General features: G+C 59.2%; 1 protein-coding gene across 2 annotated transcripts; it reads left to right on the top strand.

Annotated features, from left to right (window-relative positions):
• Positions 1-672: 672 nt before the first annotated feature.
• Positions 673-26698, top strand: WFS1 (wolframin ER transmembrane glycoprotein). 2 transcript variants are annotated; one of them, XM_081078385.1, is made up of 8 exons: positions 673-829; positions 6072-6286; positions 15094-15176; positions 15800-15944; positions 16556-16726; positions 17483-17563; positions 19567-19712; positions 24103-26698. In XM_081078385.1, exons 2-8 carry the CDS (start codon positions 6073-6075, stop codon positions 25906-25908), a joined length of 2646 nt encoding a protein of 881 aa, XP_080934511.1. In that variant the 5' UTR covers positions 673-829; position 6072; the 3' UTR covers positions 25909-26698. The 2 variants fall into 2 exon arrangements, with proteins under 2 accessions (XP_080934511.1, XP_080934510.1); XM_081078384.1 differs by having other exon boundaries at positions 698-825.
• Positions 26699-27225: the final 527 nt, after the last annotated feature.

Genomic DNA, 27225 nt, shown 5'->3' on the forward strand with positions numbered 1-27225 from the left:
CTTCATCTCCAAACCACAGCTCTCAGACTCTGGACAAGGCCAAAGAAGAGGGTTTCCAAACTGCCTGAGCCTTGTGTCACTCCCTGGGCTAATATACATTCCGAAACGCATCCCACAATCACCTTGTGAAAAGTGTGCTACGTTCACTTGATTTCGTGCATTTAAAGCAGCACTGGCTACATGTACACTTTTAAATGGGCCACACTTCTCAGTCTCTGCTGTTGTATCCGGGAGCCAGCTCTCACTGGCCACGCTGGAATTCAAGCACCTGGCGCATAGTACGCGCTCAATCTGTTAATATTGCAATAGCAAGTACAACGAATCTGCAGTTGGGGGCCAGAGTGGTGGGTAGAAGGTGGTCCAAGGGTCCAACCACCTGCTACAGCGACCATAGGTCTCGCGAAGGAACACGAAGCCTGCTGGCCGGGTCAGGGCCGGGCCTTGGCCAGCCCATGACGGGGCGGGGCGGGGCCGGGGCGGGGCCATGATGGGGCGGGGCTGGGGTCCGAGTCCGCTCAGAAACTTTCCCTGTTGGACCCGCCCCTCCGGCACCCGCCTGGCTGCGCCCGGGAAATGTCGGCGGCTGCCTGGCGAGGCGCGCCGTGATTGGCGGGGGTGCACAGTGATTGGCAGGCGTGCTGGCCGCTCAGTGGGCAGAGCCGGCGCCGTGTACTCCCGGCCGAGTCCGTGGGCCTCACTCGCCGGCTCCAGCTACAGCCAGCGTCTCCCGCTTGTCCCGCTTCCCTTCCGCCCCGGCGAATCCTTCTCCTCCCGAGCAACTTTGCGGCGATCCGGGAGGCCCGAGGGCGTGCGGCCCGCGCGGAGGCGAGTGAGTACTTAGGGGTAGGGGACGGCCGTGCGGGGACTGGAAAGAGACGCGGGAGCGCCGGGAGGCGCCGCCCGCCTCGGGCCTCAGTTTCCCCATGTGAGCGGACGAGCAGCTCGTCCCAACGCCCCATCCACCCTGTGAGTTCCCCAGAAGTTGCAGGGCCAGGAGCCCGCCCGCTCCGCGACCTCACGGTGACCCATATCTGGATGGGGTCTTCCTCGGGGGTGAGCGCCCCCTCGGCTCCAGAGCCCTGTGGCTCGCGCGCCCCGACCACTGTTACACGCGTGAGTCTCTCCACGAAACCCCCTTGCGGGTGGAAAACAGACCCGACAGGAAGGCGGCTTGTGGCGCGAGGGGCCCGGGGTGTGGCAAGGGGCGCCCCCTCCCCGTAGCAACGGTCCCGAGTTGCCCCGTCATGGCCCCCCCCCCCCTCCCGCGGCTCTCGGCGGGGGACCCAGGGCCGCCCTCCGTGCCCGCTGGCCAGCTGGAAGGCGCCTGGGCCCCCGGGGGGGGGGCTGTGGGCAATGGGCGTTCAGCCCCCCAGTGGGGACCAGGCTCGCCTGAGTGGCAGCCTCGGGATCAGGCTGAAGAGCTCGCAGCCCACTTAGAATCTGTGTGGCAGTAACCTTCCCCCTGGGGCTCCTCCCGGGGGGTGGGGGCCTGGGGGTAACGCGGCCCCTAGACCCTGGCTGCTGTAAACCTGGGCCCGCGGGAACGTTAATTTCTGTTTTGACAGATGGAATTTTTCTAGGGAATCTGACCCACCCCTTTTGGGCGTGATGGGACGTCCTCCACCTATTTTTGGTAGTTGATGTTAAGAAATTCCAAGGAATTAACATTTGTGCGATATTTAATCCTCTTAGTCGCCTTTGGGGTCGGAATTGTCACCCCGTTTCACATGAGGAAGATGAGGCTTCCTGGGGTTTGGTGACCTGCGCAGGCAACGTGCAGCCCCACCTCTCCTTACCTTGGACAGTGACCCTTGGCGTTCAGCCCATTTATAAAGGGCTTTCCCTTCTGCAGGGATCCATCACTGCTCTGGGCGCTGGCCGCCTGACCTCCCAGCAGCCCCGGTGGGGAGCTGTGCTGGAAGCCCAGAGGCCACACTTGCCAGTGCCCCCTCCTGTGATTCTCATGAGAGACCCTCAGCGTCTGACCAGGGATTTTGATAGAGGTTCCTTTGTGCCGATGGACCTTTGACTGCACACAGAAAAGGTTGCTGGGAGACCACATCTCACCTTCCTTCCTAGGATGGAAGAGTATGTGGAGGGGCTCCCCTCTCAGGCCTCCACGGCCCCTTGCAGGCCTTCCGGACTGGTCACAGCGGGGAACCCCCCCAGTCCTGGCACCCCCGAATGCCTGTGCTGCAGGACAGAGACCAAGCCCTGGTCCACGACGGTGACCATAAAAGACATCCTCATGGAGAAGGAATTTTATGCTTTGTATGAGTCCCTCTCCTCTCCCACGTCCCCACCTCAGAAAGTGGCATCACCACCATGGCCCCTAGCAAACCCAGCCACCCTCTTCTTCCCCACTCCTCATATTCTGCTGGTGACGCTCCTGTCCCTCCTGGTTCCAGAGCTGTGTTCACACGCCTGCGCTGGCCAGGCCTCCTCCCCTTTCCCTGGATGGCCACCCAGCCCCCTCCGTGGCCCCCCGTCATGTCCCCCACACAGCCCTGATGGTTCTTTAACTGCCACTTCCCTGTGCACCACCATCCTGCACCTCCTTTTGGTTCTAAGCCTGCCCTGGTCCAGGCCCTCGGGACCTGCCCCCGACACCACTCAGCCTCTTTTCTCATTCCTGTGTCCGCTCCCTAGAGGTCACTTCTTCGCCTCCTGCTCCTTCCTGGCCCCACTGCTGGCTCCATCTCCCTCTGCTGCCTTTTCTCCGGGGCAGTCCCTGCTGGAATGCCTACACACCTCCTTTTCTCCCTGTCCACCCTCGCCTGGCTCTCACCTTCTGGTCCTGAAGGCTTAGTCAGGCCTTTCTTCCAGAATCCTTCCCCTGTCCCTTTCCCACAGCTCAACGAGGCCTCCGTTCTGTGCTTGCAGCCTCAAGTCTGACCGGGTGTTGTTCTTCCCATCCAGACTGAGTTCTCGAAGGCTGCCCTAGGAGTCCCCTGTGGGCAGGGAGGTCCTGCACAGAGCAGGCGCCAGGTGTACAGTGAGAGCTTGTCCACTGGGCAGACACTGGCTGGCCGTGATCAATGCCCGGGGCATTCCCAACTTGACTCCCGCTTTGTTCCTGTGAACTTGGCACTCGGGGAGAGCCAGAATGTTCCTCAGTTTGGCCGTTAATACTCTGGGGCAAAAATAGGTACCTGGGAGCCTCCAAGGTCCTTGTGCCCTTGTCTTGAGGAGGCCCTGAGACGGTGGCTGGGCCAGGACCGGCCCGAGCAGACATCCCAGATCTTGGGAACCCCTGTGCCTGCTCTGTTAGGGCTTGGTCACAGATGGCTTTTTAACATTTTGTTGTAATTCCAAGAACCTTGCACATTCATTATAGAAAATTAGGGAAATACGTTTAGAAAAGGAATAAAATAAAACCACCCATCCCTCTACCCAGAGATAGTCAGTATTACCATTTTGGAGCCATTTTCTTCCATCTCTTTCTGCAGTTAAACTTTGTTTTCATCCTAAATAGATTGGAGCTAATATGTCATGCTGCTTTAAACCCTGCTTACCAGTGTGACACACAGTTTCCTTGTCTTTAAACATTCATTTGCAAGGTCGTGGTTAACAGCTGTATAGTGTAGCACCATACGGAAGGGCAGTAGCAGTCATAACTGCCCTCTCCGGACGGTCGGTGCTGGAAAGTACAGCTGTGACAGACTCCAGAAAGAGGCCTCTGCAAGAGACAGGTGTGGCGGTCAGCAGTTGCACGTGGACGTGGAGGGACAGCACGTTTTGGGAGTGAGTGGGCCAGGGAAGAGGAGGTGTAGTGGGGGTCGGGTTGCAGAGGCCTGCGGGACCCCATTCTTGAGAGACTCCTTTTTCAGGAACTCACAGTATTTTTATGGATTGGAATTCCAGCTCCTACATGGAGCTGTGTGGCCTCGAGCATGAATCTCTCCAAACTGGCCCAGGGTTTCCTTGTCTGTGAAATGGAGTGAAAGATAAGCCATCTACAACAGCAGGATAATACTACCTACCTGGCGAGCCGAATGCGGAACCCTGGGAAAATCTGTGGGAAGTGCTGGGAACAGAGCACGTTCCAGATACATGTTTGTCCCCGTTCGTTATGAATGACCTAGGCGCTCTGGCCTAAGTCAGCCCCCATTCAGGCAAGCTGCCCTCTGCCATTCCAGGAAGGTGGCACTTGAGTCTGGGGGCAGCGGGAGCCACTGGAGATGGCGAGGAAGGATGGGACCCCCATGGTTCGAAGTCCTGCCTTTTTTTGCCGTCTCAGGTTGGCCGGTGACTTGGGTGGCGTATGCCGAGTCACTGCTGACTTCTTGCCCACAGCGGCTGTGTGCTCACTTTGGTCTGCACACAGCTAATTGAGGAGTTTTGCAGAAGTGGCCTGTTTGTTTGGTTCCCAGAAGCCAGGAGTTTGGAAGCAGCACTGAGCACTGCTTTGATTTCCAGACAGTCATGTGGCTTGGCTGTGCTTTTGGTTTGCACCCGGGGGGACGTTTTCAAATAAGGGCTCAGTCCCTCTGAGGAAGGAACGTCCAGATTGAAATCTCCAGGGTTCTTTGGGACACAGCTCAGATCTTTGGGACCCACTTGTAGCTGGCGACAGGGTAGACGTGGTTGGGTACTCCTGGAACTCGTGTCTGGTGCCTGGGGCCACCTCCCTCTTCCTGTGACAGCAGTCAGCAGAAATGTGTCAGGCACCTACCCCATCCAGCGGCTGGGTGCGTGGAGCTGGGTGCACGCAGATGTCTGGGACCCTCGCCCCTCTTATGCCCCTCATGGTCTCTAGTGCTCACAGTGCCCCATGTGTGGGGCAATTGTCCCGATTTTCAGTTGAGGAGACTGGGGTGCAGAGAGGGGCATGACCTACTCAGGACCACACAGCTGGTGGGGCAGCCACGGGCAGGGTCTGCCAGGTTAGGTTTGGGACGAGCCACTCCCTGCTCTCACTCAGTGTCCCCATCTCAGTGAAGAGAAAGGACGTGGCCTTGAGTCTGGAGAGGGTAATGGGATCCTGTAGGAATTGAGGAAGAGCCTCACAGCATCCCCACACAGTGCACACGTGGGCCCGACAATGTCGGGGGGTTGTGTCCCCCGAAGCCCAACCGCACTCAGGTTCCGCTTTCAGCCCAGAGCCTGCGACTGTGGCTGCCCGACTGCGTCAGCGGTTTGTTAAACAGCATGTGCAGCCCCTTTGTTGGCGAATCAAGCCCTTTCCCTGGTCATGAGACGGTCAGGGAACCTGCACGCTCTAGTCTGTTCCCGCCTCTGTCCTGAGACACCCGCACACGGTTACGTCGCTGCTTTCCGGTTCTAGTATCTGGTCACATTCGCCTTCTGAGCTTCGGTCCTGTGGTTCCAGCCGGTGTGGAGGGCTTTGGAGTTGGGCAGATCTGACTCAATCTGGCCCCACCACTGTGGCCGTCCCCTTCTGCTCCTCCTGGGGGTCCCGGGGGGACGCCCTCCCCGGCCTCTGTCCAGCTTCTGGTGTCTGGCGGTCCTTGCGTTGTAGCTGCCGCCCTCCAGTCTCTGCCTCCGTTTCGCCTTCTCCTTCTGGGTCTGTGTGTCTCCCTCCTCCTCTTGTAAGGACACCAGTGACTAACCCAGGGTGATCGCATTTCAAGATCCTTAATTGCATCAGCAAAGCCCCCCTTTTCCAAAGCATGTCACCCTCCAGATTTGGGGTAGACTCGCCGTGGGGAGGCCGCCCTGCAGCCCGGCACAGCCAGGCAGGGTGCTCAGGGCTCTGCGTGTGCGACACCTTGCTGACCCTCACTGCAGTCTGTCCTCCGTGCTGCGCAGATGAGGGCACCGGAGAGTCAGGGACTCGAGGCCTCGGACGTGACGGCCCGAGCCGCTGACTGCTGGGGCCTGCTGAGCCGCATGGCCCTGACTGCGTTTCCTCCCTCAATTTCCTCGTCTGTAACATGGGGAAGAAATTGCGCGGCCTGTTGTGAGGTTGAATGAGATCACACAGAGAATGCCGGGCAGCCCCCACCCTGTTTCGCTTTGCAGTCCCCTCTCCTTACCAAAAACTAGAGGCCGAGCAGGCCGGCTCGGCTGGTGCTGGTGCGTCTGACCTGCCGCTTTTCTCACCGCAGGATGGACTCCAGCGCCCCTTCTGCGAGCCCACAGCCTCCACCACCACCGCAGCCCCAAGCCCGCTCACGGCTCAACGCCACTGCCTCCGTGGAGCAGGAGAAGAGTGAGGCACCCCGAGCTCCTGGACCCCACGTTGGACCTGGATCAGATGTGGGAGACACAGCTGTGCCCCAGGCCCCACGTGCCAGAAGCCGAGAAAGAGTGGATGGAACGGGTAAGGGGACAGGGCCTGGGGGGCCAACTGTCCTTGGCCCAGGCCAGGGCTGTCCTGGGAGGCAGGGTGAGCACCTGCGTCCTGCCACGTGGCCTCCTGCCCGGCGTGCCCTGCGGCTCTGCACGACCTGCTCCACCCTGCACGGAGGGCCTCGCTCCTAAGGGTCCTTGCTTTACTTGTGATCAGATGGCTAGCTCCGACCGGCTCACACTCGGGGCTGGCGGGCGGTTCCACCAGGTCCTGTGAAGGGGCAGCAAGGCCTCCCCTCACACAGCTCTGGTCCCGCCCTGCGCTCAGGAAGCCTGTATCCTCCCCTGTCCACCATGGCCACTCCTCAGGGGCCATTTGGTCAGGCAGCTCTGCTTGCTCTGGGGGCCCCAAGAGGCCACTCCCCTCCAGGCCAGCTGCCAGGCCCAGGTCTCTGCTGCCCTCTGAACCACTGTCTTCCATCCCCAGGCTGGGCTGCTAAGGGCTGTCCCTCCCCCCAATCCATTCTTGGGCCCCTTCAGGTTTCTGCTCCCCCAGACCTTCCCAAGAGGCACTTCTTAGGGCAGAGGCAAGAGGGTGTGAGGACCCAGGTAGGATGGGGCAGCTGGTTGTGCTGGCCACCGGGCTCACGTTGGGGGAGGGTCACTAGGGTCTGGGCCGTCCTCCATCCACCTGCTGCTCACTGCGCATGGCCTTTGGCTGGCCCCGAGTGGCCCTGACAGCACCGGTGAGTCAGACCGGTCCCCAAAGAGTCCACCGTCTCGTGGGGACCACAGGGAAGCATGTGGTCTGGGGAGCCCTGAAGTGGCCCTGGGCCTGGCGCTGGGGACTAGGAAGCCTGCTTTCTGGGAAGAGGGTGCCTGAGCAAGAATTAGCCCGGGGGGAGCGGGCAAGGGCTATCGGGAAGAAATGGCCTCGCCTGGGGTGGTCTTGGGGTTGTGAGAGCCCCAGACCTCCCAGGTGACAGTGGTGATGGAGAAGGAGGAGTCAAGGGTGACAGTGTGTCTGGCCTGAGACTGAGATACACCTAGAGGGAGAGACATTCCTTCCCGCCCGGGGCTGTCGGGGCTGTCATGGGTGGAAAGTTCACGCCTCACTGTGAGTTTCATGGACACTTGCAGGGGAGGAGCCCCGGCCTCTGGCTGTGATGTTTGGGGAAAACATAGCTGGTGTCCGTTTTGCTTTCTGATCATCTACCCAGCACTTTAGAGTACATCCCATCCGTCTTCCACTCACCGCAACCAACCCTGCGAAGCAAGGCCCGTGAGCTCCGATTACAGAAGGAGCCTGCTCCTGGCCCTGCTCGGAGCAGCAGGTCCAAAAGCTCGGTGGGTGGTAAAAGTCCAATTACTTCTCTTCCTGGGTTACCGCCCACTCCTCCCTGCACACAGAGACCATTCCATGTGCTCCAGATCTGCCCCCACGTTTCCCCACCTCCCTTTGCCACGTGGGACCCTCTGCTCAAAATATGCCATCACCATCACCACCTGTTGAAATCCTACCCGGCTCTTAGGACACTACCGCCTTTTATACTTTCTGACTTCAACCCACGGCAAGAATACACGCGCCGTCATCACCTGGTGTACACGCCCACGTGTGTACACGCACACTCACACGGTCGGGGAGGATGGAAATTTCCAAAACTAAACTTCTCCTTGTGGTTTGTGCTGAAATCTTGCTAGTCTCCTTCTGTCCCTTGTTTAAAAATAAATATTGCTTGCGGCCGGTTCAATTCGACCTTAGTGGGTGGAAACCTGCAGTGTGCAAAGCGCTGCCTGTGGTTTGGTTCCAGTGCTAGTCTCCTTGAGTTTTTCTCACCTGGGACTCCCGGAGCACATGTCTGTCCACCCAAACAGTTTAGTTATTGAGTGATGGGGCCCTGAGGGGTCCAGGAAGGACCAGAGTTCGGCTGATGTGTGGCTTGGCTGGTGGCCTTGAGCTGTGTGCCCTCGAGGGGATCGGGAGGCATCGCCACGCCTGTTTCTGCATCTGTAAAATGGGCACAATCATACTGACCATGTGGAGTTCACGGGGGCTTGCGCCCGTGCTGGGACCGTGTGCACTGAGCATGTGCAGAAGCGTGCTGGGGACAGCATGCAGTGGTGACTCGAGGCCCTCGCCTTGTAGGTATCTGCACGCTGGCTCAGAGGGCGTCTGTACCTTGAACTGCAATGCCTGATATGCTTCCTGAATGTCACCAAGCACGCTCCCAGTCCCCTGGCTCATTCACTGAGGTCCTATTCAGACCCCTTGGAGGCTTCACCTTGTGAGTCTTAGGACCCCCGTGAAATTTCTTATTGGTGACTGGTCTTGATGTCAGCTCAGACGGTGTGTGACTGCCTTTAGGAGCTTCCATGTATGTGTGTGTGTCAGATTTCTTCTCCCCTCCCAGGGAGGCTTATGCTACAAACGACGTGTGCGAGCACATGTATGGGGGGGCGGGGCAGGGGGTATGCTTTCTGTTATCTGCTCCACCACCTTGGGGCGGGACCCTGTGGCTGCTCTCCTGTTCTCAAGCAGAGTTGAGATGGGGTACGTTTTCCCCCAGGTGGTCTGCGTGAGTTAAGGAAGCCCTGGCCCCCTCACTGCCACCTGTTCACACCTCACCTCACCTCTCTCCAGCTCACCCAGCCTTTGTTGTGTTGTTTTCCCCCTAGAGGTGCGGTTGGCCAAGGTGATTCCCCCCAGTCAGCAAGGCGCCCCGTGCAGAGGCCCCGAACCCGTGATGAGGGTACAGTGGAACCTGCTGTGGGTACCATTGTCCTCGGCCCGGGCGACCCCTCACAGTAGTCTGGGAGGGAAGCTCTGTTATCCCCATTTACAGCTGAGGAAACTGAGGCACAGATTTGTCCAAGTGACCAGCTGCTGAGTGATTGGCGCACAGGTGACACGAGTCTCCTGTCCTGTACCTGCCCCTCCCAGCAGAGCCTCAGGGACCGCCAGGCTCTGGGTGCAGCAGCCGAGGCGCCCCGGGCAGTTCACGCTGGGCTAGCGCCCAACTTGGGTTCTTCTGGTCTCAGTCTCCTTCAAAGGACTCCACATTCTCCTCTTTGTCTCCAAGCCTCTGGGCAGGCCAGGGCCTGACCCTGGAATCTCAGCCCAGCCACAGATACCTCCCGGCCGCAGGGCACAGAGACCAGGGCTGGGAACTGCTTGGTTTCAATCTGGCTGATGCAAAACAGCCCTGGGAGGACGGAGTCAAGTCTGTAAGTTTCAGATAAGAAGAGTCAGGAAACCTGTGGTTTCTGTTTGGCTTCTGTCCTCGAGAGGAGGGGTGGGGAAGGAGGCAGGGGAGGAGACGGGAGAACAAGCGCTGGACAGGTCCCATGTCCTGGCTCTGCCAGGTCACTTTCCCAGCTGTCTGAGTTGTCACTGGTCACCGATGTGGACTCAGAAGGCCCCTGAGTGTAGGAGCCCTGCAGGTCCTACACAACTCAGACAGCATCTGCCCGGAAGTGGCTTTTCGGGTCAGTTTCAATTAGTTAGCTCACCTGTCCATCCAGCAAAGGTGTAATGAGCGTCAGTTAGGCACCAGTAGGTTACAACAAGAGCGAATGTTAGCACTCTCCATGCCAGACGCCACTTCAGTTGATTCACTTCGCTGATACTTTTCAGATGAGAAAACCCCGGGGAAGAGGTTTGAACAGACTGAGTCCCTGCTCGCCCACTGAGACGGGCTGCCCGTGACGGCCATGACTGACAATGGAAGGCTGGCACGTGCCCCGTGCCTGGGGTCACTGAGAGTCCTGTGTGGTAGACACAAAGCAGTGCCCTGCGCATGACAAAGCAGAGATGGCTGGGATTTGAGCCCCCAGAGTCGTCTGTGGCCACAGAAGGCTGGAGGCTCAGGCCTGCCCTCCAGAGGCCCTGGGCGAGAGAGAAAGCAGCGCACGAGTAACTGTGTCTAGGGGGTGAGCACTGCAGGGCTGTGGTCCATGAGATGCCCTTTGTGCCAACCTCGGTGCGTCACAGCAGATGGGTGCCAGCCTGCAGGACTGCTGAGTCCCTGAGGCGACCCAGCTTCAGTGCAGGCCAGAGCTTGCTCAGGCAGCCGCAGGGCCACAGCCAGGGGTGCTGGCTGGACCCATGGGGGAGGGTGCTGCCTGCCTGAAGCTTTCACCCCAGCACTGACCAAGGGCCGGCCCAGCCGGTGCAAGAGACAGTGGGCAGGACAGGCAGGGCCCTGCCCTCCAGGAGGGGAGCTGCCGGGTGAGTAGAGGAAGAAGGACCTGACTGTGAGTGTGTTGGACGTCAGAGCCTCTGAGGCCGATGACGCCCTGGGCAGGAGTCAAGCATCAGCCAGGCCCAGCAGGGCCTCGAGGGAGAAGATAAGGAGAGTGGGTGTTCTCGGGAGTGCTAGAGGGTTTAACTCAGAAGAACGACATCATCTGTGACAGTAAAGACGAAGCCACCCTGACCACTGTGTGGAGATGGCACAGGGGGTCGGGGCATGTGAGAGATGAGGTGGCAACTGAGGGGGTGGGTGGAGAGGAAGCAGAGGGACCCAGAGTGACTTCAGGTCTGGCTGGAGCTGCCGGGTAGGTGGTGGTGCAGTTTGCTGATGGGGTTCAGAGCTTGGTCCTGGACGGTGGGCGTGAAGACCAAGGAGGTTCCTTGTGTACTGAGCTGCACTGCCCAACGCAGTGCTGGGAGCTGGAGGGTGGAGCTGGGTCAGACCGACTGCAGGCTGCGGGAGCTGGGAGAGGCTGCGGGAGCTGGGAGAGGCTGTCTGGGAGCTGGGAGAGGCTGCGGGAGCTGGGAGAGGCTGCGGGAGCTGGGAGAGGCTGCGGGAGCTGGGAGAGGCTGCGGGAGCTGTGAAGGCTGCGGGAGCTGGGAGAGGCTGCGGGAGCTGGGAGAGGCTGCGGGAGCTGGGAGAGGCTGCGGGAGCTGTGAAGGCTGCGGGAGCTGGGAGAGGCTGCGGGAGCCGGGAGAGGCTGCGGGAGCCGGGAGAGGCTGTCTGGGAGCTGGGAGAGGCTGCGGGAGCTGGGAGAGGCTGCGGGAGCTGGGAGAGGCTGCGGGACCTGGGAGAGGCTGCGGGACCTGGGAGAGGCTGCGGGACCTGGGAGAGGCTGCGGGACCTGGGAGAGGCTGTCTGGGAGCTGGGAGAGGCTGCGGGAGCTGGGAGAGGCTGTCTGGGAGCTGGGAGAGGCTGCGGGACCTGGGAGAGGCTGCGGGACCTGGGAGAGGCTGTCTGGGAGCTGGGAGAGGCTGTGGGAGCTGGGAGAGGCTGTGGGAGCTGGGAGAGGCTGTGGGAGCTGGGAGAGACTGTGGGAGCTGGGAGAGGCTATGGGAGCTGGGAGAGGCTGCAGGAGCTGGGAGAGGCTGTGGGAGCTGGGAGAGGCTGTGGGAGCTGGGAGAGGCTGTGGGAGCTGGGAGAGGCTGCGGGAGCTGGGAGAGGCTGCGGGAGCTGTGAAGGCTATGGGAGCTGGGAGAGGCTGCGGGAGCTGGGAGAGGCTGCGGGAGCTGTGAAGGCTATGGGAGCTGGGAGAGGCTGCGGGAGCTGGGAGAGGCTGCGGGAGCTGTGAAGGCTATGGGAGCTGGGAGAGGCTGCGGGAGCTGGGAGAGGCTGCGGGAGCTGTGAAGGCTGCGGGAGCTGGGAGAGGCTGCGGGAACTGGGAGAGGCTGCGGGAGCTGGTTGAGGCTGCGGGAGCTGTGAAGGCTGCGGGAGCTGGGAGAGGCTGCGGGAGCTGGTTGAGGCTGCGGGAGCTGTGAAGGCTGCGGGAGCTGGTTGAGGCTGCGGGAGCTGTGAAGGCTGCGGGAGCTGGGAGAGGCTGCGGGAGCTGGGAGAGGCGATGCCAGGTGATGGGCTGTGCCTGCCATGCTCCTTACCTCGATAGCACATGAGAAAATGACAGGTCCTTTGCCAGCTCAGTGTGGCTTGAAAGCTTTCAAGTATAAGGGATCATGGGGGGTAAATCATTTCACAGAGAGGGGGTGTGGTTCTCCATGGATCCCAGCAGATGTGAGGAGACCTGCCCAAGGCCACGCAGCTCCAACTACTGCTGTTTTGTGATTGATGGAAGGCTTTCAAAAATGAGTCAGGACCTTTTTAGTTGCGAGTAACACAGAAACCCCATGTAAATTCATACAAATAAAAAAACGGTGGCGGGGGATTTATTAGTCCCATGTGTCTGTAGTCTAGATGTGCTGGCTTTACACACGGCTGGACGCAGGGGCTGAGATGACATGATCAGGAATCTTGTTTCCCCAGCACACACTCTGCTTTCCCATGTGCCTTCACTCTCAGGTGGGCTCTCCCCATGGGCAGCCCTCCCCGACTCCAAGCTGGTGTCCGGCCGCCGAGACCAGCAGAAGGGGGAAGTCCAGTTCCCAGCAGTTGAGCACAAACCCCACTGTCCTGACTTGAGTCTGTCTGTCCCTGAACCAAGTGCTGTGGTCAGGGTGGTGGAGCCCTCTGACGGGCCAGGAGGGCTTGCTGCACCCACCCTGCAGCGCGGGTGAGGGGCAATGCCACCAGACCTTGAGGTCTGAGAGTGGGGGAAGGTGGGTCCCCAAAAGGGACATCAACGTGTAGTATCAGAAAAAGCCAGGGATGGAGGTCAGGCCTCAAGGACCACGTACGGGTGTTCCATGGTCTGTGGTGTCTGCTGACCCAGCCACCTTCTGGCCGTGTTCCTTTTGGTGTTGAGCGGTGAGCCCCTTGGGTTTGCCTCCGACCTGTGTGAAGGCTCCTACTTTGTGGAAAAAGCCACATGCTGTGACTGGGCTGCAGCGTGAGCCCCACATTTGAGTGGTTATAGAACTATCTGCCGAATGGAAACCGCAATAATGAAAGTCTAGTGTTTGTTTCAAAGAGAGTCTGTATATTGGGGAGACTTCTTCAAATGTCAGGTTATGAATAACTTCTGTGAAAAATTAATCATGGACTAGAATAATCTTCTTAGTCAACAGATGTATACTTAAGTCTTCTAGATTCTGATTTTTAAAAAAAGGAAAGAGTGTGGGTTTATGAATCGGGCGTTGAGCTGGGAAGTGCAACATCAGCAGGAAAGGGTCCCGTTTTGTGAACGCGACTCTGGACCAGTCACCAAATGCAATGTCTTGTTCTTCACGAGCCGTCCTGTTGGATAGATGTTAACCATGGGGCTGAAAGTGGCTCTTGTAGGTAAGGCAGCACTTTGATGCTGAAGGTGGCTTCACCCACAGGTCAGATCCCCCGCATGCACACTCCTTCCCTCTGAGCCCACAGGAGGGACCCTGCAGGCTTGGAGCCTGCAGGCTTTGCATTCTCCCATTCTCCTAAGTCTGAGCCCTCGGCCAGAAAGTACATTCCAGGGCCCAGGGGGTGTGAAGGCATCCAGAGAGAGAACTGACCTTGATGACTCGGAAGCACTGAGGCCCAGGGCCCCTGGGGAAAGGCCATTCGTCCTGGGCTCTGAAGCCATCCTCAGTGAGGAAGCCCAGTCTGAACTTTGCAGGGAGAGGTGTCACCGTGTTTGTGAGCGGTCCACCAAGAGGGCCACGGTGCCTGTGCCTGACCTGTGAGGTCTCCTAAAGACTCCTCCTCCCATTGGAGCTGTCCCTAGCCCCCCGGGTCTTTCTCCAAACTGGATACAACTCCTCTACCTTCAATCCTTGAAGGCTGTGTCACCTTAGGCCACTGCCCCTGCTGCCTCCTCCTGGAGTCCCGTGTCCTGTGGCCTCGGGCTCCATAAACGCAGGGCCGGCAGCATTCACTGCTGCAGAGTAGGCTCTGAGTCTGGCGGGAGGCCTGGATGAGCGGACAGCAAAGGCTGGTCATCGGGCGCTGTTAATGGGGGCTGTTCTTGTTTCATTTAATCTTGCCGTCTGTTTCCATCCAGAGAGTGAGTCTGTTAGTTTCTAATAAGCACCTACTATGTGGTCGGCAGTGCCCCAGCCACTCCCCATGTGTCCTTGGAGGCGTTTTGCTTCCTGCCGAGGTGGGGTGTGGCGGTGGGTGGAGGCAAGGTGTAGTGTCAGGCTTAGGCCCCGAGTAGTGGGTAAAAATATGATTTTTTCAGAAACTTTGTATTGTTATGCTCCCCACTGCCGGTGAGGTTAGTGACATTGGTGTAGTTACATGATGCTTTTGTCAGTGGGCCTAACTTTTTAAAAAGTAAAATGCAGCACAAACCATGTGACGTTTGGACCCTTGGGCCTAGAAATTCACCTGAAGAACCTATGCTAGGAGAATAACCCCCGAATGAAAACATGTATACCCAGAAGGGCTCGTGGCACCATTTTATAAAACTAAGGAGTCTTGGGAATAACCGAGAGGCTGGACAAAAGTCACGTCCAGAGTGTGTCCCCTCAGTGGGATTTCTGAGCCAATTTCACTGCACATCAGCGTGCGAAATTGGTTATAACCCACTAGTATAAGTAAATATCTCAAAATGCATGTGCACTGATTATGACTTCCAGACACCGCGTATATAGACTACAGTCTTAGAAAACACGAATTTGGTTGGTTTACTGGGATGCTGGACATTAGGGCTTTCAAACCTGAGCCTCGGCTCTTTCTAGAGCCTCAGTCCAAGCTGCAGTGAGCCGAGGGGCAATGGTGGGACTCGGGTCTGTGCCCCTCATCCTTCCCGAGACGCCCACCAGAGACTGGGCTGCTGCCGGCCCCCGACCCCCACGGAGTCTGCTGTCCTTGCTCCATCGTGGGGGGAGCCTTGGGGAGTCTTCTCTCTGCATTGTCTCGCACACCCCTGACGTGGGTTTTCCCGTGAGGATCTGCTCCAGACCCAAAGCCCATTCCTGCCTTGCTCACCACTCCTCTGACAAGCGACAAGGACCAGCTTCGTGACATTCTGCTCGTTTTTCCCATGTTAAAGGGCCCGTGAAGGGAGACGTGGACACCCCCTTTGAAGAAGTCCTGGAGAAGGCCAAGGCCGGGGACCCCAAAGCGCAGACAGAGGTGAGGACCCCGGCGTCTGGTGGGAGGCGCAGGCTGGGCCCCCAACACCGTGGGCCTGGCTGCGTGAACGGGGAGCTGAGCACCCGGCCCCGTTTGCTGTGTTTCTTGTTTGCAGGGTCATTTCCCGCCCACCAGCCCCTCCTGTCCCTTGTCCCCATCACCCCTGTGGGGAGCAGCTGCTCCTGTCCCTTGTCCCCGTCACTTCTGTGGGAGCAGCTGCTCCTGTCGCTGGTCCCCATCCCCCCGGACTCGGGTACCACCGCCTCCATGATGCTGGCCCTGCTCCCTGCCTGTCCTCGGTGCCCCACCCCCACTGTTGTCTCCTCTGTGGACGGGGTGCAGACCCTCCTCACTGTCTAGTGAGGAGCAAGCCCCCTGAGGGTCCGACAGGCCCAACCTACTACACACGCTCGTGGGACCCCGTTCCTGCCACCTTTCTTCTTGGCCTGGGTGACAGAGGGGATGAGCGGAGGTGGCTTGTCTGGGAGCATGGGGAGCGAGAGGGTCCCAGATGCCCAAGGTTGCGGGGCTTTGGGTAGCAGGTCAGGGGCCAAGATGTGGTAGGAGCCCCGCTTCTCGTGGAGGCCGCTGCCGAGCGCAACTTAACGGCGTCTCACTTGCAGGTGGGGAAGCACTACCTGCAGCTGGCCAGTGACGGGGACGAAGAGCTGAACAACTGCACGGCCGTGGACTGGCTGGTCCTGGCCGCCAAGCAGGGCCGGCGCGAGGCCGTCAAGCTCCTTCGCCGGTGCCTGGCAGACAGGAAAGGTGGGTCTGGGCCCAACGGATACAGTGCTGCTTGCTAAAGTACAACTCAAATGGTAACAACAGGGAAACCTAATGCTGGTGACACCGTTGAGAAATAAGTACAATTTCCGTGCTGCCAGTGGCTCTGTCATTTAGACAGTGTTTCTGGAGCACACATGACATGGGACATTTAACCAAGGAAGCTATTTTTCAGTCTTTAGCTTGTGTTGGTGTCTACAAGTAGGTACCTTCTGGGTTCTCATCTGAATTGGTGGGTAGCTGGTCAGCCGGGGGAGGTCCGCTTTGTCCTGGAGAGCTGGAGAGCATGAAGGCGAAGGCCGGCTCAGACACGCTGGCTGCCAGGCGGGGCGGGGCTTTGGGGGCAGTGAGGTGTCGGCTGGCCGTGGGCGATGACTACCACGTTATCCTGCCCACGGGAAGTGGCTGGCCCCTGGTGTCAGGCTGTGTCTCCCACCTGCAGAGTGGGTACTGGCCAAGGCTTGGGCCAGATGTTCTTTCCTGCCCTGGTGACCAGAGGTGCCTGTAAAGCGTCTTGCATGAGTCCCTTCCCAGACCACCTCAGGCAGAGTGGCACTAACAGCTTCCAGGCCCTTAATGCCCCCGTCTCTCAGGCATCACTTTCGAGAACGAGCAGGAGGTAAAGCAGCTGTCATCTGAGACCGACCTAGAGCGGGCCGTGCGCAAAGCGGCCCTCGTCATGTACTGGAAGCTCAACCCCAAGAAGAAGAAGCAGATGGCCGTGTCCGAGCTGCTGGAGAATGTGGGCCAGGTCAACGAGCACGGTACACAGCCCTCTGGTGGGCAGCTTGGGCCTTTCTGCTGGAATTCCCAATGGGAGCCTAAGTAGGGGTACGCAGGGACCTTCTTATGGGGCTATCATGGGTCTCCTATGAGGCCTGGGGATTCCCTTCCTGGGGCTCAGGTGGTGGTGCCCTCAAAAGGCTCGATGTGGCAGAGCTGGGCCACCCCCTGTGGCCCCCCAGAAACCCCCACCTGCTTCCCCTCCCTTCCTGCTGTCGCTCTCCGCCCTCCTGTCCAGCTCCCGCCTGCCCTGCCCTGCACACCTCAGTGGGTGGCACACAGGAATAGCTCAGGGAACGCCTGCCCGCCTGGGGTGTGGCCAGTGGATGGGTGTTGACAAAGGACAGGATACTTCAATCCTGGCTATGTTCATTCATTGAACAGACTCTAGCACCAGGGCTGGGGACACAGGGGAAAGGCCTGGTCCTGTTCCGGTGGCACTCACAGGCTGTTCCAGGGGAAAATCACACCAAGGGGCAATGCCAGCAAAAGATTGGGGGACAGGTTATACTGACCAGACAGCACGCTGTGTCCAGGGGGGATGGGAGTGCCCTGCAGGGCGTGGAGTCACCCTAGTGGGTGGAGGCCAGAGGTGGCCATCCAGAGGAGTGGCCCTTGCCGTACTCATCACGGGGTACATGGAGGCCCCGGGCCCTGGGGTCCCCCGAGTATGTGGGCTGCAGAGCATGAGGGGACAGTCAGCCTGCCTTGATCCTCAATCCACTCTGTCCCCACAGATGGAGGGGCACAGCCAGGCCCTGTCCCCAAGTCACTGCAGAAGCAGAGGCGGGTGCTGGAGCGCCTGGTCAGTAGTGAATGTGAGTATGGCCGCCAGTCCTTTGCCTGCCACAGCATTGGCCATGCCTCTGTACCCACCACACTGGGCACTGTGTCCACTCCTTCCTGCAGAGTCCAGGCCAGGGCCACCCAGGGTCTCGGAGGCATGATGGTTTTCAGTCCGTTCCGTATGGGGCTGTGGTTTGGGTGTCAGTTCATGGCTCTGTGACCTGGACCCTCCCCACTAGGAGTGCACGCTGTAGTGGGGAGACTGACACAGGTGGAGTGTGGCAGCATGACAGTCCCTGCTGGACAGAGAAACGCGGGAGTGTGGGCATATCCGGGGCACCTGAGCCAGTCAGCAAGGGTGAAGAGGCAGCCAGCCAATGCAGGAAGAGCCAGAGGTGCGGCACCCAGCAAGGGGCTGTAGGAAGTAGTGATGCAGGGCAGAGCTTAGTGGGGGGTGGGCTGGAGGTCTGGGAGCTCACGAAGCTGGGGTGCCTTTGGGACATCCAACTGGAAGAGACCTTCAACTCCTCTGGGTGCAGCCGCACACCGCGTGGGTGAACTCTAGGTCTCAGGGCCCCCGGCTCCCATCCCAGAGGAGACACGGGGCCCCCCTCCCAGCTCTGCCACCACTCTTCACGTGACACCAGGCCCGTCTCGTTTTTCTCTCTGGTGTCAGTCTCCCCTCTTGCACATTAGAGGGCCAAAGGACCCCACCAGTCCTCAGGGATTCTCTTGCATCAGGGGTCAGGGGACACTGGTCAGAGGGGACGCACATCCACCTTCCCGCTGGGCTGCAGTCTGGAAAGTGTCAGAGCTGTGGTGACAAATCGAATCCTGGCCATCTGGAGGCCATGGGCAGATGGGCCCAGACTGTGTCCTTGTCCCATTCGGGGGGCACAGCAGTGTGTCTCCACTGTCCTTGCTGCCACATTACACATCCTGAGTGTTGTCGCATGGTTTTCCTGTCTCCAGCACTCTGGACATGGGAGCCACGCCGGGACCCGTCCTTAGAGCCCACCTCTGTCCACGGCACCGGCTCAGTGGCCAGTCTCATGGCATCAGATGCCACCCACCGCTCCACATACAGCCCTCACCAGGCCACTCAGCCCCACGTGGCCACCCCGCCACTGCCAGCCACGCAGTCCTGCCCCAGCCCTTGTAGTGACCGCTGCTTCCGGGCTGCTCTCCTTGACTCCTTCCGACCCCCGAAATCAGTGAGCACCCCCTTCTCCAAGCCCCCCCCCGGTGGTGCTCACTGCGATCTGGACACTATTTGTTTCCTTTGTTGTCTCTGCTTGTTTGCTGCGTTCTGTGATCAGCTCGTCGTGTCCCCAGTGCCTGGAACACAGCCCTCACCCCCGCAGGAGGCCTCAGAAAGCACCTGGTCATGGCAGAATAGGCGAGGCTGGGCCAGCCATGCGTCTGGCAACCCGTTCACTCCCGCGCCTCCTGGGCACCCTGTCGCCGACCAGGGGAGCGCGCCATGTGGACGTGGCTCTCGCGGCAGGTCCCGCCTCGTTGGACGTGACGCCCCATATACTGAGAGCCCAGACTTGGGCACATGCTGGGCTTGTTCCCCCATTGCAAGCATTTCCCAGGGCTCAGGAAAGGGCCCAGCACTTAGGAGGCTCTTGGTGGAGACGTGTTGAATGGAGGGGTCACCATGTGGCTGGGCTGCTGGGCAGCTGTCACCAGCAGTGTGAGAAGCCAGGGCTGAGGGAGAGAAGGTGGCAGAGAGGCACTGGCAGGGAAGGGTGGTGGAAGGGTTGGCATTGGAGCTGGGTTTGGGGACAGCAGACCCTGGGCATGAGGAGCTAAGGAGGGATGCTTTGGGGAGGGATGGCATGTCACCAAGGTAACACTCTGCCTTTGTCCTCCCTCTCGGCCTGTCCTTGCCCACCTGCCCAGGACAGAGGCGCCTCTCAGCCCCTGTCTCAGCTTGGCCCCAGCCACCGTCCCTGCCTTGCCAGTCCCCCGGGGTGACAGTGTGCTTGGAGTGTGGACTGACCCCATGCCATTCTCCCTTGGGCTGTAGCCAAGAAGTTCATAGCACTGGATGACTTCGTGGAGATCACCAAGAAGTACGCCAAGGGTATCATTCCCACCAACCTGTTCCTGGGGGATGATGACGATGACGAGCTGGCAGGCAAGAGCCCCGAGGACCTGCCCCTGCGCCTGAAGGTGAGACGCCGTGGAGGCCGTGCCCTAGGGCACCCAGCTGCCCTTCCTGCACTGCCTGGGAAGGGATGGGTGGGAGGCCCTCGCCCAGCATGGGAGCCTCCTGGGACTCGCCCTCAGGGACGTGTCCTTATAAAGGGACGCTTTCACACGTACTCAGGCTCCAAAACCCTGGGCGCCATTAGGGACGGGCGTGCTCAGTGGGTGGCATGAGCATGGGCACCCTTCTTGTGTCTTTCTCCACAAAACGCCATGTGGGGCGCAGGGTGCCAGGCACTGGAGCCCGACTTTCATTTAGACTTTGTCATTCCGACCAATTGTCCTTTTACAGTACAGAATGGAGGTTAGCTCCTCAAAGACGCCCTCCCCCCAAAACAGAGCTGGTGGTCAGGAGACCGGCAGGACCCTGCAGGGGACGTCTCCATACCTGGATCTGTGGGGCCTTGGGGTGAAAGCTGATGGGGGGAGGGATTGGCTAGAGTGGCGAGGAGGTGACCACATGCCAGTCTGAAGGAAGGGAACGTACTGTTGTCGCTGTCGTCGGCCAGCCAGCAGCAGCAGGTGGCAGAGAACGAGCGAGGAGCAAGCAGCTGATGAGGAAAGCCAGGAGTGGTGGTCAGGTGTGACAGCTTTTGTTGCCTTGGCCATGTGGTTGAGACTTGCGGTGCAGACATGCAATGTGGCCATACTGCCCTCTCATACATTGACCCCAGTTCAGCTCACGGGGCTGCATAGTCGGGCCCATGCCTCACTTTGCAGAGAATGCCAGGGTTTCCAGAAGTTTGGCTGCCCAATCCAGACAGGGCTGTCTGCACAGGGGCCTCTGGGCAGTGAATCTTACTCCACAGCCCAAGCGGTGGTCGTCCACGAGCCCAGTTGACTGGACGTGTGTGACACCCCGCGGTGTGGTAGAGGACAGGTGACTGCTCAGCCCCGCCGTGGGCATGGAGGGGACAGAAAGTCTGCTGAAATCCCCATGTTGGAGGCAGCTCAGTGTCAGCACCATGCTGGGAGCCTGGACGTGGCACTCAGGCCAGGACACGCTCCCAGTGGGAGGCAGACACAGAAGGAGTGCTACGGGACACACCGTGGCCCAGAGCGGCAGGCATGACGGCCACACTCAGGACCGAGGAGCTGAGTGAGCGTCCCCAGAGGACAGCTGGCATGTTCAAGGTGACGGTTCTGAAATGCAGGGCCAGGATGGCCGAGGAACTTGACCTAAGGACGTCATGACTAATATGGATAGTGCACACAGGGGCAGGCCTGGGCTAAGCATTCACAGAGAGATGCTGTTAGTTCTTATCACTAATGTGAGAGGAGGAAGGTGGGGCGCTTCCCATGGTCACTGTAATCCTCAAATGCCAGTGAGGCTCAAAGGTGAAAGGGACAGTGGGAGGAGACCCACAGGTGGCCCTGGCTCCAGTGTCTATGTTTGTCCCCGCATAATTGCAAGGAATGCCAGCTTTCAAAAGCATCCCAGTTTGGACAGTAAATTATGTCACCCTCCTTATGGGTGATAAGCGTGGTGCTGTAAAATAGCAGAAAGTCATTTTTGGGAAAGAGAGAGATTTAAAATGTTCTGATAAGAAGTAAACAAGGCTCTGTGTTTCCTTTCCGTGTTGAAAAGTGTCAGAGCACTTAGATTCCTTACAAGTTTTTCTCATTAAACGTCGTTTGCAGAAGAGAGATAATGAATCATAGCTGGCGTCTCCTAAAAGCTGTTCCAGCTTTTAATAGCCTTTCAGAGAACAGAGAAAGGGAGCGTGCTCTGGGGGGTCTTCTGCCCCTGACGTGACAGATGACAGGCGCCTGTTTGTGAGCTAACACGACTCCCACAGAATGTTCCAGACTCCAAGCACTTCTCGAGTCTTTCATGACAGATGAGAGCCTCTTGAAAGTAAATGCAGTAATATTTTAAAATCCTAACCATTTTTACATGAAATCACTGGAAAGTCCAACGTGTGAACGTGCTCACTTAGGGTTGGGCAGACCCGAGTCTAGCGTGACTCGCCTCGACCCGATTAGTTCCTAGTGGGCTCCCCGGGCAGCAGCTGGGTTGTAACATTCTGGGTTTTTGGTTTCTCTTGTCAGCGGAAGGGCTGATGACCTCAGGCCTGGCCAGAGCGCTCTTTACTGTCCTTTCATAGGACTTGATTCACTTTTTAAAAATCTCTTCCCTGGGCAAAGAAGAGTTTGTTTTAATTTGTTTGGACTTTCTCTACAGAGAATGTTTTTAGTCTCACAATTTGGTGGGGCTGCAAGGAGTAGGGCTTAGGTGGGAGCTCCAAGGGGCAGAGTTGGGACCTTCCAAGGAGACCACCCCTGTCCTAGAGGCCGGGCACCTCAGACATGCTGTTCTAGAAGTTTCATTGTCTCTTAAAAGTCCTCTCAACTATGTGATTGTGTGGCCTCAACAAAAACAATGCATGAGTGGCTCTGAACATTAGGATAGGATTTCAGATTAATGGTAAGGTGCCAGCTACTCGGGCACGTCCAGGCTGGCTCCCTCGAGGCCGCCGGTGCTGGTTGGGCACAGAGAATGACGGTGAGCAGTAGAAGCTCTGGGGCGCCTTTTGTCTGCCCTGCTGTTGTGAGGCCCACCTCCGCAGGGACCAGCTGCAGGCCACGGCTGACGCACACATGGGCTCACTCGTGGCTGTTGATTTTTAGCCTGCTGGTCCGGCTCCGTTCTGAAGGGGCCCCTCACAGAGGAAATGTGGAGGAGGTCCATTCTCACAGGCGCTTGTTTGCTCTCTGGCAAGCGTCAGAAATCCCCATTAAGGCCAACCTGCGGTGCCAGGTGCTCCCGCCTGCCCATGTCACAGGTGTGCTCGTGTGCCCACTGCTACGGAGGGCTGCTGACCCCAGAGAGCTGGGATGACCATCAGCTGGTTTCAGCGTTTGCTCATTCTGTCGCTTGTTACCAAACAGCGAGAAGGTGGGCTGTCACAAACATACAGAGTACACGTGTGTGCAGGTAGACAGCCTCCCTTACGAGCCCACCCCCATCTGCGGAGAACTCACACACCTGGCTGCTCCCAGCTGTCCTGGTCGCCCTAAGTCAACAGCCAAGGCTCTTAGGCAGATGACAGTCCCGTCCCAGTGTTGTCACTCCGTTATGCTCTCCCAGGACCCCTCCTCCTCAGGCTTCCAGTGGTGCGGGCAGCGGGTCTGTCCCAAAGGTGGAGGTGGTGCTGCCTACCTCCCCCGGACACTGATGGAGGCTCCGTCAGGCAGCCCTTCAGATGGGCTCTGGGCGCAGCCAGGCTTCCCTGCCCCAAACATGGGCTGTCCCTCCGAGGACCCACTGCCCAGTGTGATCTGATCCAGGCTCTTGCCCCTCCAGACATACCCTCCTCCCTGCCACACTGTATGGCCACTGCCCATGGCCACGTTCTCATGTCACCCCCTCCAGCCTCTCTCCCATCTCCTGCCGAGCCCTGGCAGGGAATTCTATGCACAAAACCAGGTGGGTGTGGGGGTCTGTCCTCGGTGGCAGAATTGCCTCCCCACCTTCCGGAGACTGCTCCCCAAATCACCTCCCCATAGCCCTTCATTCTTCCTTTGCTACGGTCAGGCCAAGGTTTACTGCTGCCCTTTGCACTGGGTGTAGGTTGGGGGAGTGGGCCCCACGGCAGGAAGGGGCTGCCTTTGAATGTGGTCGCATGGGCTTGTGTGCCTGTTCCACGCAGTATGGGCTGGGTGGGTGGGTGTGTACTGGGGTGGGTGGTGGCAGGCGGCTGGTTCATACGGCCTCCTGACGCGTCACAACTGCATCGTCTCCATTCAGTAAAGGTGGGCTGCGCCCTGCTCTTCCTGTGCACACGGAACTCTCTTTCCTGGCCTCTCTGCTCCCATTGCCCCTCCTGGGCCTGTTCAGAGCTCAGCGGGCTTGTGAGGTCCCAGTTCCTTCCCTCTGAGTGGATGTGGAGCCGAGGAGTGGGATGTGAAGTCCTTGCCGCGGGGCGATGACACAAGCCGGCTCCCACAGCGGCAGCTCCGGGAGCTGTGGTCTCTATACCACGAGGCCCCATGGGGACGGAGGAGGGAGCGGGCGGGTTGCCCCTGGCACTGGAGGTGTCGCAGGGAGACCAGCACATGTGAGTCTGGAGACCGTGGCAGAAGGTCAGCAGTCAGGCACGGGCTCCAGGGGCCCAGACGAGGCGGCCAGCACCCACAGGATTGGGTGGAAGTGAGGGAAGGTCTGCAGGGAGCATGGGGAGGACGCTCCCGCCTAGGGCGTTACGGGTGGAAGGGCCGCGGGGACAGAGGGCCCAGCAGTGGGCACACGGGGTGTGTTGTCCCTGGCCCAGGGACTATGCGAGGACAGCGAGCAGGCCTCCTGTGTGGGCTGCAGCGCCGTCTTCCTCTCCTCCCACCGCTCGCCCCGCAGGTGGTCAAGTTCCCCTTGCACGCCATCATGGAAATCAAAGAGTACCTGATCGAGATGGCGTCCCGGGCCGGCATGCACTGGCTGTCCACCATCGTGCCCACCCACCACATCAACGCCCTCGTCTTCTTCTTCATCATCAGCAACCTGACCATCGACTTCTTCGCCTTCTTCGTGCCCCTCGTCGTCTTCTACCTGTCCTTCATCTCCATGGTGATCTGCACCCTCAAGGTTTTCCAGGACAGCCGGGCCTGGGAGAGCTTCCGCACGCTCACAGGCCTGCTGCTGCGCTTCGAGCCCAACCTGGACGTGGAGCAGGCCGAGGGGAACTTCAGCTGGAACCACCTGGAGCCCCACCTGCACTTCCTGCTGTCCGTCGTCTTCGTCATCTTCTCCTTCCCTGTCGCCAGCAAGGACTGCGTGCCCTGCTCAGAGCTGGCCGTCGTGTGTGTCTTCTTCACCGTGACCAGCTACCTGAGTCTCAGCACGTCTGCCGAGCCCTACACCCGGAGGGCCCTGCTGACCGAGGTGGCTGCCGGCCTGCTTTCCCTGCTGCCCAGCCTACCCTTCGACTGCCCCTCCCTGAAGCTCCTGGGCCAGACCTTCGTCACCGTGCCCATCGGCCACGTGCTTCTCCTGAACGTCAGCCTGCCCTGCCTGCTCTACGTCTACCTGCTCTTCCTGTTCTTCCGCATGGCCCAGCTGCGGAATTTCAAGGGCACCTACTGCTACCTGGTCCCCTACCTGGTCTGCTTCATGTGGTGCGAGCTGTCCGTGGCCATCCTGCTCGAGTCCACCGGCCTGGGGCTGGTCCGCGCGTCCATTGGCTACTTCCTCTTCCTCTTCGCTCTCCCCATCCTGGTGGCCGGCCTGGCGCTGATGGGCCTGGTGCAGTTTGCCCGCTGGTTCGTGTCCCTGGAGCTCACCAAGATCACTGTCACCTTGGGGGTCTGCAGTGTCCCCCTGCTGTTCCGCTGGTGGACCAAGGCCAACTTCTCAGCGATGCAGATGGTGAAGTCCCTGACCCGGAGCTCCCTCGTCAAGCTCATCCTGGTGTGGCTCACGGCCATCGTGCTGTTCTGCTGGTTCTACGTGTACCGCTCGGAGGGCATGAAGGTCTACAACTCCACGCTGACCTGGCAGCAGTACGGCTTCCTGTGCGGCCCGCGGGCCTGGAAGGAGACCAACATGGCGCGCACCCAGATCCTGTGCAGCCACCTGGAGGGGCACAGGGTCACGTGGACGGGCCGCTTCAAGTACGTGCGGGTGACGGATATCGACAACAGCGCCGAGTCGGCCATCAACATGCTCCCGTTCGCCATGGGCGACTGGATGCGCTGCCTGTACGGCGAGGCCTATCCTGCCTGCAGCCCCGGCAGCGCGCCCACGGCCGAGGAGGAGCTGTGCCGCCTCAAGCTGCTGGCCAAGCACCCCTGCCACATCAAGAGGTTCGACCGCTACAAGTTCGAGATCACGGTGGGCATGCCCTTCAGCGCCAACGGCACCCGCGGCCTGGAGGAGGATGACGTCACCAAGGACATCGTGCTGCGGGCCAGCAATGAGTTCAAGGACGTGCTGCTCAGCCTGCGCCACGGCAGCCTCATCGAGTTCAGCACCGTCCTCGAGGGCCGCCTGGGCAGCAAGTGGCCCGTCTTCGAGCTCAAGGCCATCAGCTGCCTCAACTGCATGATCCAGTTGTCGCCCGCCCGGCGGCACGTGAAGGTGGAACAGGACTGGCGCAGCACCGTGCACGGTGCCATGAAGTTCGCTTTCGACTTCTTCTTCTTCCCGTTCCTGTCGGCCGTGTGAGGACATGTCCCCAGCCGGAGGAGGGGTCGGGCCACGTCCCTGCCAGGCCCTCCTCTCCGGGTGGCCACCCAGCCAGCTGATGCCACACTCGCACTGAGTGTGTGCATGTGTGTGCGCTCGCGTGTGCAAATGCAGGGCTTCGGGGAGCGCCCGTCGTGTGCAGTCCGCTCACCTCCACAAATGGCTGACTGCTTTAGCTCTGCCACTTGGAATGCCCTGCGTCGTGGGAAATTGCATGCACAGCCCTGACCCAGTGTCCCAACCTTCCCGAGTGAAGCTGGTGTGCCTGGCTGCACAGGATTCCTGCGTCCTGGAAAGTTCTTTGCGGTGACATTCTCCCTCCTTCCCCACCCCCCTCCAAGCACTCCCAGCCCCTCACTTATTTCTGTGTTGGATTTGTCTTTTGAATGTGCTGCTCAGTGATAGTACTTATTTATTTGGTTGCTGCTAAGCCTTGACAGCTGGTTGCCTGCCCATCCTTGGGGGGCTGTGCATAGATGCCGGAGCCTTCATGTGGTCAAGGCGCCACCTGATTCCTTCAGGGTTGGGGGCCGGGAGAAGCGGCAGCCCTGGGCACAGCGTGTCCACACTGAGTGCTGGGTCCGCAGCTGGCCTCGTGCTTGTCTGGTGGGTGGTGGGTGAGTTTGTGAGGGTCTCGCCTGAATCCGCTGGGACTAGGACATAGAACCTGGGCCCTCCCTTCCAGTGCTTAGAAAAGTTGGCCGTTTTCAGTAACAGAGAGCCAGACAGTCAAGGTCCTAATGCAGTTGAAATAAAACCTTTGATGAAATCTGTCTTTTTCTCTTTTGTTTAAAAGAAGTCCTTTCCTGTACGCACCTGAGAATCAACAGGTGTCTACACTTGTACTGAATTAAATACAAGTGCAGTTTGAGTTACTCCCAGAATTGACGCTCCCAGTAGTTTACAAGCCACCGGCCAGTGAGCAGACCCAGCACCACCTCCAGGCTGGGGGCCCCTGCGTTTTTGGCCACGACTGCCCAGCTGTCCACTCAGGTCTAACTATATGTGAAATGCGCATGGTCACCATTATTCGAGTGAAACCCAAATTGCTGATGAAATAGTGCCTACGTGGTTATTCACGGTTCAGCAGCTGCCACTGGTTCAGCAGTATGTTTGTGAAACCATATCCTGTGTTCAGAGACAGACAGCTTGGTCCTGTTTATCCTTCTGCCTGGTCGGGTCTGCCTGCAATCCCACATCCTATGTCCCGGGCAGCACTCAAGGGAGGTACCATGACAACCCCAAACCACTGGAGAGAGAACAGGCTTGGGGAGAAGGTCACAGAAAATACTAGTA

This window comes from Rhinolophus hipposideros (assembly GCF_964194185.1).
Source record: "Rhinolophus hipposideros genome assembly, chromosome: 1".
Taxonomy (NCBI): domain Eukaryota; kingdom Metazoa; phylum Chordata; class Mammalia; order Chiroptera; family Rhinolophidae; genus Rhinolophus; species Rhinolophus hipposideros.

Coding starts and splice junctions, on each gene's coding strand:
- WFS1 (XM_081078385.1), top strand. CDS start 6,073: ATGGACTCCAGCGCCCCTTCTGCGAGCCCACAGCCTCCACCACCACCG. Junction 15,945..16,555: donor GTGCCTGGCAGACAGGAAAG/GTGGGTCTGGGC, acceptor CCCGTCTCTCAG/GCATCACTTTCGAGAACGAG. Junction 17,564..19,566: donor GCGCCTGGTCAGTAGTGAAT/GTGAGTATGGCC, acceptor CTTGGGCTGTAG/CCAAGAAGTTCATAGCACTG.